The following is a 12,441-nucleotide window of genomic DNA, read 5'->3' on the forward strand; positions in this document are numbered from 1 at the left end:
CCCTGAGGGGGGGGGGGGGGGAGTCCCCCTTCGGTGCCTTCCTTTTTTTTATCTGTCCGACGCTGGGCTCCCATGATCCTCCGCGTCCTGGTATGTCCCGGAGTCTGGCAGGATTTCTTGGATTCAGGAGCAGTCTCCCGCATCTGACTCCCATCTTGGCACTAAGGTAGGTGGACAAACGTCTGCACAGAATTAGCGTTCTAGTTGCCATATCTGAGGAGTCTAACAAAAAAGCAGAAGTGTTTGTAACAGTGGGGGGGGGGGGAGGTGGGAGTGGGAGTCATGGGCACTGAGCTCTTAGTTGGCTCTTCCTCGCCACTGCTAGGGTAGGTGGCTTGGTCAGGGGTGGGTTCCTTCCTTTGGAGGTGGGCAAGAGGACCTGGCTTCTTTGACCTTGGGGTCCCTGTCCCTGTGACTGAAGGGCCTATGTGGTGGAGAGGCACCCATGTGCACCCACATGCACCCATGTGTCCCCCCTTCACCTCCCTCACCTGGCCAAGCTTAGGCCCCAGGCGCAAGTTCTTGAGGGGCCACTGTTCCCCTTTCCCTGGGGCACATGGGCCCATCTCACCCTAGAAAATGCCAGAATCTCCCAGAGGTGTTCTGGCTGCTAGTTGGGGTACCCTACACCAGCTCTCCAGGTCCCATTTGCTGGTACAATGACACCAGGGCTCAGATGGACCCAGGAGTCCTGCAAATAAATTGATAAGGGCATGGTTTGAGTATCCTAAGCCCCAAAGCCTTTGGCCAGGTGGACACTGTAGCCTCAAACACACACACACACACACACACACACACACACACACACTCTCACCCCAATGAGCTACCCTTTGGGACTGACCCCGACCCTTATTCCGCTTTGGGCTTCTTAGCTGGTGCCAGGAGAAAAGTAAGGGGCCCCATAGGCCTTTAGATGCTGAGTGCTAAGGGGGTAAATCTCAGGGGCTGGTGGGAGGGAAGGGGGGAGGGACCTCAGTGGAGCAGGAACTTGGAAAACTCTGAAGCTAACCGCCCAAATACAAAAGGGGCAAATTCTCAGAGCCCCTCTTGTTATTGGGACTTCAGGCTCACCTTTTGCACCTAGCTCAGAAAAGAGAGAGTGGGGGGTGCCTGGGTGGCACTGTGGTGAAACGTCTGCCTTCGGCTCAGGGCGTGAATCCGGTGTTATGGGATCGAGCCCCACATCAGGCTCCTCTGCTATGAGCCTGCTTCTTCCTCTCCCACTCCCCCTGCTTGTGTTCCCTCTCTCGCTGGCTGTCTCTATCTCTGTCGAATAAATAAATAAAATCTTTAGGAAAAAAAAAAAAGAGAGAGAGAGAGAGTGGGGGTTTTATTCCAGGGGTACTGGGAAAACCCGGAAAGTAGTGAGAAGTTTGATAAGCCCCTGGGGGGGGGCACCCAGTACAGTCTTACAGCCTGGCACCTGGGCCGCTACTGAGGACCCTGTACTCGGAGGGCCCTCTCTGGTCCTCCTCCACCTGGTGAGAAGTTCTCAGGGTCCCAGCCTCAGCCCCTTTCCCCCAATTAGGTCTCATACCCAGGTCCCCAGTCCGGTGAGTCCCTGCCTGAATGGCACTGAACCCCCCTATAGGCTCTGTGAGATGTCTTCCCCAGTTCCATCCTCCCAAAGGCAGGCTGAGCCTTGGTCCCCAGGGAGCTAAAGGGGGGAGCTAAAGGGGGGCGCTGTTCGGGTGGGTGAGTGGTGTGAGGGCACCTTGACATGCAGTCTCAGTACATCCCGGAACTGGAGAGGTCTGCGTGGTACAGGAAGCAGTAGGGCCTCGGTAGAGATGTCAGGCAAGCATTGAGCCGGGGTCTGGTCTACACTTGTCCTCTCGCCAATCTCGGGAACGAGGAGTCCCCATTCTGAAGGAAAACGGAAAGTGCCCGTGGAAGTAAAGTCTTCTCAAAACTTGCTGTCAGGGGTGACGCGCTGGCCATGTTTCGGGGGCTGCGGGCTCCGAGCTGAGAGCAGCATCCTGCAAGACGGCCAGGTACGGTGTGCACGGGCCAGACAGCCCACAGGCCAGAGATGCGCCAGCCTCCGGGGGAACGTGATGACGCACGTGGAAACGCACTGCCCTGGAGCTCCCGGGTTCCGAGGTAAGGTGAGGCTGGTGAAGCCGGAAGCGGCCCCCACCTGGAGTCCTGCCGGTTCCAGCCAGTCCCCCGATGGAATGCTCCTGGCAATCGAGGTTGCTCACGGAAGCTGAATGTTTTACAACCTCTGCTTTCTTAGGCCTGGTTATTAAGTTGCGGTCGCAGGTCGCCTAGGTTGCACAGAAGCAGAAACGCACCTGCCGCCCGCAGAGGCCCCCTTGGACCGCGCGACAGCCTGCGCATTTCCCGTGCGATCCCAGGACCCACCACAAGGGTCTTCGCGACCTTGCCTCCCAGTCCTCTTGCAGCCGCGCCCCGTGACTCTGCGGTCTAGCCCTCGGTCCTGGGCAGTGAATCACGCCATCCCCTGGAGCCATGTGCCTGGTCAGGCCACCCCAGAACTCCCGCCCTCTACTCCCCACACGCCCCATTTCATGTCCCAAGTCCTTCCGTTTTCTGAACTGGGATTTGGATCCTGCTGGGAAAGGATCTTCCTAAAAGACCAGGTATTTCGATTTCCCAACTCAATGACGAATTCCTGATCTTTTTTCTGTCTGGTGGCTGCATTTCCTCTTTGGCCGGCTAGGAGGAGGAAGGGCATGTTACCACTTGAAGGACAGTTCTTTTTTTCTTTTTTAAAAATTTATTTATATTTTTTAGGTAATCTCTACACCCAACACGGGGCTTGAACTCACGACCCTGAGATCAAGAGTCGCTTGTTCCACTGAGTGAGCCAGCCCAGTGCCCCCTTTTTCTCTTTTTTAATTTCCAGGTGGGGCAGATTCCAACCCTCTGCCAGTTTTAGGAGTATCTCTTCTCCCGAGAAGGGAGGACAGGGAAACGAGAAGAGTCAAGGTGCGCCCTGTCCTTCCCCCTGGGCTTTACAAGAAAACCTGCCACGGCTCCGTGATGCCCTGTTAACCCTGGAGCTTCCAATCTGCCAGGTCATTCTCCCGCACTGGAGGCACCAGGGCTCCCAGGGGGGCAGAGAGAAGGGGCCTGTGGGGTGCAAACGCCCTCCAGAAACTGCCAGTCTTCAATCTTTACGTAATATATATGCATCCTAATATGCATTTAAATTTTTAACACTTTTAAAATTATTTTGCAGTGAAAACTTCATATAAATGGTATGACATACTGAAGGTACTTTTCTGGGAAAAAATGTTTTTTTTGCTCAACATAAGGTTTTTGTGGGTAATCCAGGTTAATATACATATAAATATACTGTCATGTATGTTATATATATGATATTTTGAGTAGACTTGTTACAAGGAGTACATATTATTTTTGTAATTTATAGAACTATTAAGATTTGTTTTAGCTATATATGTTTTATATAGAGAGATATGATATATGATATAGATTATATAGATATATTATATCTATATATAAAGAACTTTCCTGAATGACATAAGAGGGGTCTGGAAAAAATGACAGGACACATCTGCGTTTGGATAAGACGATTTAACATTTTAAAGATATCAATAATCCTTAAGTTTTGCATAATTAAAACCCCACGATGGTGGTGGTGGTGCGAGAAGAGACAAGCTAATTGATGGAGAAGAACCAGGGGTCTATACTGTCCTGTGTATAAGGAGAACTTAGTGTGTGAAAACGCAGGACTTCACAAATCAATGTTAGATGCTGAGATAAATTATACAGGTAAGTCTGGCTAGCTGGTTGAGAGGGAATTACACGACTCTCTTGCATGACTACACATCCTAAAATAAATTTCAGATGACTCACGGCATAATATTTTGATTCCAAATAGCGGAGAAAATGTGGGTGGCGCCGGTGAAAACAAGGGGAGAGGTCTGGGTTGGGGTTCCTCATGCAAACCACACAACGCGGAGAAGGAACCGGGTGAATGCTTTGTCAAGTCCCACCAACTCTACGTAACTGGTAGCATTCCAGGTGCTGAGACACAGAAGTTACACACGATAGGTACCTACGGCATTAGGGCTTAATTCTCTCAGGAAAGCCTAGAACACAAGTAACAAACAGCGAAAGGCAGCTGCAAGACACCTAAAGCGATATTTCTACCCCTACCGCACAAAGCGCTCTCAGTCCCTAATAAAACATAACTCTACCCAAACCCAAATACGCGAGTACGTCAGAGACGCACGGCAGGACACACACCAGTTGCCAATAAACGTGAAACTATTTCACGTCTCGCTGGCAACCGAGTCAATGAAAACTTACAAGTAAGCAACAAGGAAACATCCTCTCAGTGGACAAGAATGTCAGAATGGTACAGGTCAACAGGGTGTGCTGAAACCAAAGTTGGGGAATTGTGGAGGCTGGTATAATGCTTCCAGAAGGCAGTCTGGCCCAGGGAGATAATTCCATGAGAGGCCAAAAGGTACGGCACAGAGGTTTTTACTATTTTATACTATTCTATAAATACCATGAATACCCATCCCACGGGCTTGTTTACTCAGAATGTGTCTATGGGCCTGACGATAAGTGAGGGAGGCCCACATGCAAGTAAGCACGTGACGAGTGAAATAAAATAAGTACATTATAAGCCATATGACATGCGAATGGTGCCACCAACTAGCCACACGACCTTTCCGTGAGGAGGACTCAGACCGAGGCACCTCACGGCAGGTTCTTTCCTGGGAGTGACCTCTTGCCAACCTTAAGACACATGATTGGTGGAAAAGTCAGCCCTAAATCGAATTGTTTCTTCTCTATCAGAAACCACATACGTTATGACATGCGGTAGATTTCAGAGTCAGGTTGAAGGCAATAGCGAAGACTCAGATCTTCTTTATTTATTGTTTATAAGCCATTGGAGAGCTGTTCTGAGATGATCAGATTTGCAGGCTCCTGTTGGCAATGGGAAAGGCAGGACCTAAGGGAGCCACGGAGGAGGATTAATCCAGATATGGGGACGGAAAAGGTAAGGTGTCTGCCGGAACGGAAAAAAGAGGAAGAAATTCAAGAGGTATTTCTAGAACATTAACGAACAAAAGTTAATGACTGATTTGGGTGGTGGGGTGGGTGACGGGGAAAGGATGAACAGGGAGACTTTGAATCAAAAGCCTTATTGAAATCAGCTAGAAACTGCTGAGTCAACATCTTCAACTGTGATCTTAATCAATGAAGTCCTGAAAGTTCTATCACATTCAACCACTTCCGTTCACCAGCAGCAACAGTTGCTTCCATCAATACCTACTGGTCACCACCACTGAGGCCTTTTATCTCTATCTTCTAGTAGGTTCACCTCCCTAAATTCCCTCAACTAATCACCTCAGTGGGCCTTCAGCATGACCTCCCATTTCTAAATTCCCAATCTCTGAGCTGCCCCTCACCAGATTTCTACTTGAACCCTGGAAGGAAGGGAAGCCACCCAGCTTTCTGGGCATTTCACCAGGGCCACGGGCTGGGGGGTTTGCCTTATCAGCACCTGTCCGACCTTAGTTCCAGGACTTTGGTGGCTCAAGGCTGAGGGGAAGCATGGTTGGGGGTGGGGGGCAGGGCAGATGGCCAGTGGGGGTTGGGTGCAAGGTGGGGTACCAGTCTTCAGGTTGGGGGGGTCGAGCAAAGGAACTGCCGGTGGGGGGCTGAGAGGGAAGGGCGTGGTTGTAGGGGTGAGGGAAGCAGGTCATGGGTGGAGGCGGTGTTGGGTAGGAGTAGGGACAAGCAGGGGACTCGGGCAAGAAACCAGAGAAGGTGGCAGGAGACAGATGGGCCAGTGGCTGGAGCAGCGACCGCTCTTGTTTCCTCTGCTTAGCTCTGCGGTTCTGGAACCAGACCTGAGGAAGGGGGAGAACAGCCACATCAGAGCCTCTCTCTCAAATAGGGGGCCCTGTCACATCAGAGCCCCCTCCCCGTCGATGACAGAAGGTTCAGGTGCCCAGCGTAATAAGCCTCTCCCACACGGCAGAGGAAGGAAAGCTCTTTCCAGAGGCATGTGAATGAGCTGGGCCTCCTCACAAAGCGAGACCCACACCGTCACCCCCAACCTGTGCCTAAATTTGCTCTACTGCAAATCCGGGGGAGTCCGAAATGTCAACTTCCCCACAAGAAAGAGATGAATTATGACACAATGGCCTTTTTCCTCCACGGAGAACAGGAAACATCCCCGAGGGTTATGACAGATTACGACTGCAGATGAGTTTAATTGTTAGATACGGGGCCGGATCTCCGGTAGGGTTTGCCCCTGAGATTAACTACCTCGATGGTTCGGACGGAAGGAGCATCAGGCTAGCTGGGTTTTAAGGCCATGGTTAGGGACAAGGCCACATGTGCCCGCCAACTGTTAAGACTGTATTTCGGTTGAAATTCACATCCCCGTTGAAGCTGAGGGTAGGGTGTTGAAATTCAAGTTAGATCAGGTTAGAGCTCGGGTTGAGTTCAAGGGACATTCCCGATGTACATGAGGTCGTGTGGACTGGTGGTTGAGGCTGTGCTCTGGGGAACGTTTAGGGCAGGGTTACAGCGCCCAGGAGAATTTAGACCCCAGTAGTCCGGAGCACCAAACCTGCATCTCGTCCCACAAGAGGAGGGGGATCCTGGGGCATCACCTGGATTCTGGCCTCGCTGAGGCTTGTGTCCCGGGCCAGGCCCTCTCGGGCCCAGATGTCGGGGTACTGATTCCTCCCAAAGGCTGCCTCTAGCTGTTCCAACTGCGCTGGACTGAAGGTGGTACGGTGGCGGCGCCGGGAGTGCGGGCGACCCCTCTGTCCTCCTTGGGGAGAAAGCCTCGGTCTCCGCACACCTACGCCAGAGAGGTTCCTGTAGGGCCGAGGGCTCGTGTCTGAGGATGGAGGGGAGGGCAAAGTTGTGCGGAGTGGACCCACCTGTCCATCCTGGACTGCGTATGCTGCTCCGCCCCCCTGCCCACCCCCAGATTCTCCTCAGTGCCCCGCTGCTGCTCACACACTCGCCCCGACCAGAAAACCTTCAGCTCTCACAAGCCCCTGGACGCAGCTCAGCCTCGGCCGCTGCCTCAGCTCGGAGGGCCCGAACCCACGCTCCGCTCTCCACACACATTGCACAGACTCACTTCACACCCTGGGCCCTGTCTGCCTCCCTTCGCTGTATGCCCACGCCCGTGGATCATTCCCATGCAACGGGCGCCCCTCGTGGGCCTTCCACCTCTCTGAGCACGTACACTACCCTCCCGGATCTCACCCCACGGGGCTCCTCTTCGCTCTGACCCACTAACAGACTGTCCACGTCTCCGTGACCCCCATTCCCTGTTCCCCGCTCTCCAGGCTCACCTGCAGCATCCACCTTGTCGAGACTGCTCCCATCCTGCTAGGCCCTTCCCTGGGCAGGTGAAACATTCCTCCCTCTTCCGCTCAGACCCACCCTCCCCTCGCATGCATTTCATCTTCTCCCCTACCTCGGCCCTGGCCGGCCCGCCGGGCTGCAGGAACCTGAGCTCGTGGGAAAGGCTTGCCTCTCCTCCCCACAGGCTCACTAAGCCCCCACACTAATTAGTCTGAGAGCCAGCCGGGGAAGGGAGAACACGGAGCGAAAGGAAACACCTGGAAGTCACACACGGCGAAAAGGAGATGTCTGGAGCTGAGGCACCCATCCCCATGGGGACCAAGGGTGTGGCTCCCACCCAGCGCTCCCTGTCCAGCTGGGGGACACACGTGCATCGAACCGCTGGTCACAGGGGATCCCAAGCCCTGGCCCCTCCAGCTGCCCACCTCAGAGGAGGCCGTGCAGTGGGCGAACCGGGGGCTCAGGAGTGAGGAGCCAGATTTCATGTCCACCTCCGCCGCCCCCCCCCCCCACCGCGGGTGCTGCGTGGCAGCCCGTCCGCGCTAGGGCCTCGGGTCCCGACTGCGAAGCCAAGGAGCTGCCCCTCCCCATGCTTTCTGAGATGCCCAGGGTTTTAGCATTCTTGGATTCTGTTTTTTATCTCCTCTCCTCACCTTCCTCGTGGGGAACCACTGCCCCCAAGGAGCCTAAGCGTAGAGCACCCCCCACCCCACCTCAGGACCCCCACCTCCTCAGGACCAGCCCGGAGATTCACTCACCCGCCGTGGAGGTCAGAGTCCCAGCGGCGGGGTAGCTCTGGGGCCAGAGGCTGCTGCAAAGTAGCCCCTTCTTTTGCTTACCCTGCTCACTCCTCCCTTCTGCTTCCATGGCTAACAACAAAGACGGAAGACAGTCCGGTCTCCCGTGTCCCCCAGTCTCTGCTCCTGGGTCAGTCCTTCTCTGGTCTGTCAGTTCCCTCTACGCCTCCCTCTCTCTCTGTTTATACCTCTGGCTCTCTGTGTGATGTAGATACAGAGAGATGTCTTGGCCTTTCTCACTGTCTCTCCTTTTTGCTAATTTTTTCCCCTAATTCCCCCTTCCTTTGCTTGAGTATTATTGCATTCTCTCTGCCTTGCCTGGACCCTGTTTCTCCGTGTGTGCCTCGACTTCCCGCTGCCTGCCCCGTCTCCCACCCCGTCTCCGCGATGCGGTCCTCTCCCTTCGCTCTCAGCTGCCTACTTTCCCAGCTTGCAATCCCACACCACCTCCTTCTCCCTGAGCCTTGGAGGAGTGACCTGTTCCTCGCCCCCGGGGGGCCCGTCCAATCATTGCCTGGCCGCCAGAGCCGCCAGAGCCCCCTTCGTCAGGGGAGGATCACAAGCCAGATGAGGGAAGGGGTTCAGTTGGAGGGTCCAGGGACTGGGGCCAAGAGCTCGTATTCCCAGAGGACCAAGTTCTTTTGTCCTGTTAAATCCCCTCCTGGGAGCAGGCAGGGTACGAAGTAAATGCATTCCTCCTAAGACCCTTCCTCAGAACCCCACCGCGGGGAGAGGGGGTGCAAATGCCGGCCAGGAACAGGGCCTGCCTGGCATCTCAGCATGTGGGTGATATCCAAGGACCTGTTTCCAGGAAACTAAAAACCTAAAAGACACGAGTGCATTCTGGCCCCTCCTGGATACCCTGATTCTCAGAACGTACTAGACACACCCCTGCAGGACAACCTGAATCACAGGATGAGTGTCCAGGACACTGGAGGACAGTCTGCTTTCCTCCCCCAAACATCACCTCCTTGTTCACTCAGAACCCCCGGGACTCCGTGACCTTCCGAGGTCACCCAGACATTCAGAAAACCCTGGCCCTCAAGAGCATTGGAATTCCTGGTGCATCTTGACCCCTTGGACTTGTGGACTCCCACGACACCCTGGCATATTCTGATTCTTCAAGGAAACCTTGAAGCACCCAGATCCCTGGGCAGTCAGGACACCCTGTCCCCAACAGTATTCTGCTTCTTGAGATTACTTAGACCCAGGAAGTCCATTCTGACACCCATAGGGCATCCTGACCCTTTAAAGAAAACCTGACACCCCAGGACTCTAGGATACTCTAGGACACACTGAAATCCAGAATGTTCTGCCTCTACTAGAAGATCCCCTTGACCCTGCCATGAGGTCCTAACCTCTCAGGACACACTGACCCAATGAGGACACCCTGCCCCTCTTGGAAGGGACAATCTGGATCCCCAGGTCATGCTAATCTTTCACACACATCCTTTAAAAGCACCCTGACAATTTGAGACCCTCCCCCCCCAAAATCCTCTAGGATCTTGATGTTTCCAATATGGCCCACAATCAGCAGCATCAGCAGCACAGGACAGCTTGTAAGAAATGCAGAACTTGGGTCCCCCCTTAGTCCTATTGACCCAGAAGCTGCATTGTAACAAGACCCCTGGGAGAAATGAGTGTATATTTCTCTTCATCAGCTCAGGCTTCCGTAACGAAATACCCAAGGATGGGTGGCTTACACAGTAGACAGTTCTCACAGTTCTGGAAGCTGGAAAGTCCAAGGTCGAGATGCCAACTGATTTGGTTCCTGGGGAGGACTCAATTCCGGGGGTGTAGACAGCCGCCTTCTGCGGCTTCATGTGGCAGAGAGAGAACCACCTTTGGTCTCTCTTCTTCTTCATGTCCAGATACTGATCCCATCAGTTCATAACAACGTTAAGGTTGAGAAGCACTGATCCAAGAGGCCAAGCTTTCTCCCCTACCCCAGCGTATTCTGTGGTCTCCTGGAGCAACCCAAGCCCCAGGGCATCCTGACCTCCCAAGACCCAGTAACATGTCGTCAGCTTGGACCTCCAAGCAAACACTGAATTCCAATACATCCTGCAGCCTCAAGATACCCTAACCCTACAAACTGTGCCCGGCCACCCAGGACAGCCTGATTGCCCCAGGATGCTCGGATAGTCCAAAGAAACTCTGACCCACTACCCCTGCTCCCCAAGGACACTGAGACACTGCCAGTTTGACTTGCCATTCTGGAATACCATAATCCCTCAGGGGGCTGGGAGGCTTAGAGGCATTTGGTCTTGCAGGGGGCATCCTGATTCCCCCCCCCAACCCTGACCATCAAGGAGGCCCAACACCCAGCATCCTCTCATGCTACAAGAAGGAGAATGATGTGGAGGGGAAGAGTGTAGGTTCTGAAGCCAAACAGCCCTGGGTTCAAATCCCAGCTATACCACTTGCTACGGTATGTGATCCTGGGCTCATTTCTAAGTATCTCTGTGCCTCAGGTTTATCATCTGGGGATAATAATACAGTTAATTCTCTTTGTTTTATTTTTTTCAATTTTTTAAATTTATTAATTAAAGAGAGAGAGAGAGAGCACAAACAGCAGGGAAGGTCAGAGGGAGAGGGAGAAGCAGACTCCCTGCTGAGCAGGGAGCCCAATGCGGGACTCGATCCCAGGATCCCGGATCATGACCTGAGCCGAAGGCAGACGCTTAACTGACTGAGTCACCCAGGCACCCCCGATTCTCTTTATTTAAAGTAGTTGTGTTCCATAAAGTCACTACAAACACTGAGCTAGTGAATACTGAACCACTGCTCCAAAAGATAGGTTCCTGTGAGCGCCTAGCCACAAATTTTTTTTTCTTTTTTTAAAATTCATTTATCTCAGAGAGAGAGAGAGAGAGAACACACAGAGGGCAGAGGCAGAGGGAGAGGGAGAGAGAATCTCAAGCAGACTCCCCGCTGAGCGCAGAGCCCAAGCCGGCTTGATCTCAGGACCCTGAGATCAGACCTGAGCCAAAACCAGGGGCCCGGCGCTTAACCTACTGAGCCACCCAGGCGCCCCTGGCCACAACATTTTCATCAACTGATAAATCCATAACCGTGTTGTACGTGTCTCTGATTGAAGATAATCTTATTTTGGTACATATTGCTGCCTTATTAACATCGGCCTCGGGGCCAACAGTACTGTGACTCCTGCCTGAACAGGGTTATCTCTCACATTCGTATTTTCTCCCTAAAGCGCATCGCGGCCTTCCTGCACTTAGGAACACCAGACGGCATTTTAGGACTTTGCTTGGAAGTCACGTTAAGCAGCACAATGACCCAAAAAAAGCCCCAAGATGTGAGAAACGGCGGCATTTAAGAGACTGCAAAAAGACACCTGTTTCCAATACGGAAGCTACAACAGGAAGGCGGAGCAGGCGCTTTGTTTGACCTCAGCTGGGAACGTGGCAACGCAACGGTTCCGTCCCACTGCGCACGCGCACGGCTGCAAATGCCCGCCCAGCTGCCAAAGAGTGTTGCAAGATGGTACTGACCTTGGGGTTTCAAATACATTAGAGGGAGTAGGTGACTTCCCAGACCCAGATCCACAGATAGTGAGGGTCACCTGTACCTACCCGGCAAGGACGTGAGGGCTGAGAGTTAATGAAAGAGAAGCATTTAGGATGTACCTCGAACCTACTAAGCACAGGCCAAAATGCTACTTTGTTATCATTCTTCTTACTACCACAGACCCTGGGAGACTCTAGCCCTCAGAGTCATTCCGACCTTATCTGATTCCTGAATCCCTAGGGCACAGGGTTGAATTCAGTCCTAGGACTCATGAGCCCTCCAAGAAGTGCTGACTTCCATACCTTATAGTCAGCGTGATAGCTGACTTCAAAATGTTCCTCCACAACCTTCTAGGGCACCCAGAACCTAGACCGTGGACATGTCCAGCCAAAGGCATGGTGAGATTTGGGAAACTCTGACCCTATACGGGATTCCCTGACCTGAAAGGATCCAGACACTCAAGGGCATCCTGCCCCCAGGCCATTCAGAAACCCCGGTTGGCTCTTATTTTGCAAAGGGCATGCTGGCATTGAAAAACCACTTCATCCCCAACACCCAACTCAGGATATAAGAGAGAAAGAGGGAGAGGGAAGGAAGGAGGAAGAAAGAAAGAAAAAGGTCTTAAATCAATTATCTAATCCTTATCTTAACAGACTAGACAATGAATGTCTAGTTGCAAATGAAACCCAAAGTAAGAAGAAAGAAGAACACAACTGAGATCAGATTGTTGACACAGATTTTCTCCCTGGACAAAGCTTGAGTCGGGCTCCTA

At 52.8% G+C, this 12,441-nt stretch overlaps 1 protein-coding gene across 1 annotated transcript; it reads right to left on the reverse strand.

Moving 5' to 3' along the window:
• Positions 1–4,858: 4,858 nt before the first annotated feature.
• Positions 4,859–8,211, reverse strand: PROP1 (PROP paired-like homeobox 1). Its single transcript, XM_040622709.1, has 3 exons — positions 8,103–8,211; positions 6,633–6,865; positions 4,859–5,861 (listed from the first exon to the last, which is right to left on the reverse strand). Exons 1-3 carry the CDS (start codon positions 8,209–8,211, stop codon positions 5,523–5,525), a joined length of 681 nt encoding a protein of 226 aa, XP_040478643.1. The 3' UTR covers positions 4,859–5,522.
• Between the last annotated feature and the right edge of the window lie 4,230 nt (positions 8,212–12,441).

The sequence above is a fragment of the Ursus maritimus genome, unplaced genomic scaffold (genome assembly GCF_017311325.1).
Source record: "Ursus maritimus isolate PB19 unplaced genomic scaffold, ASM1731132v1 scaffold_5, whole genome shotgun sequence".
In the NCBI taxonomy this organism is placed as follows: Eukaryota; Metazoa; Chordata; class Mammalia; order Carnivora; family Ursidae; genus Ursus; species Ursus maritimus.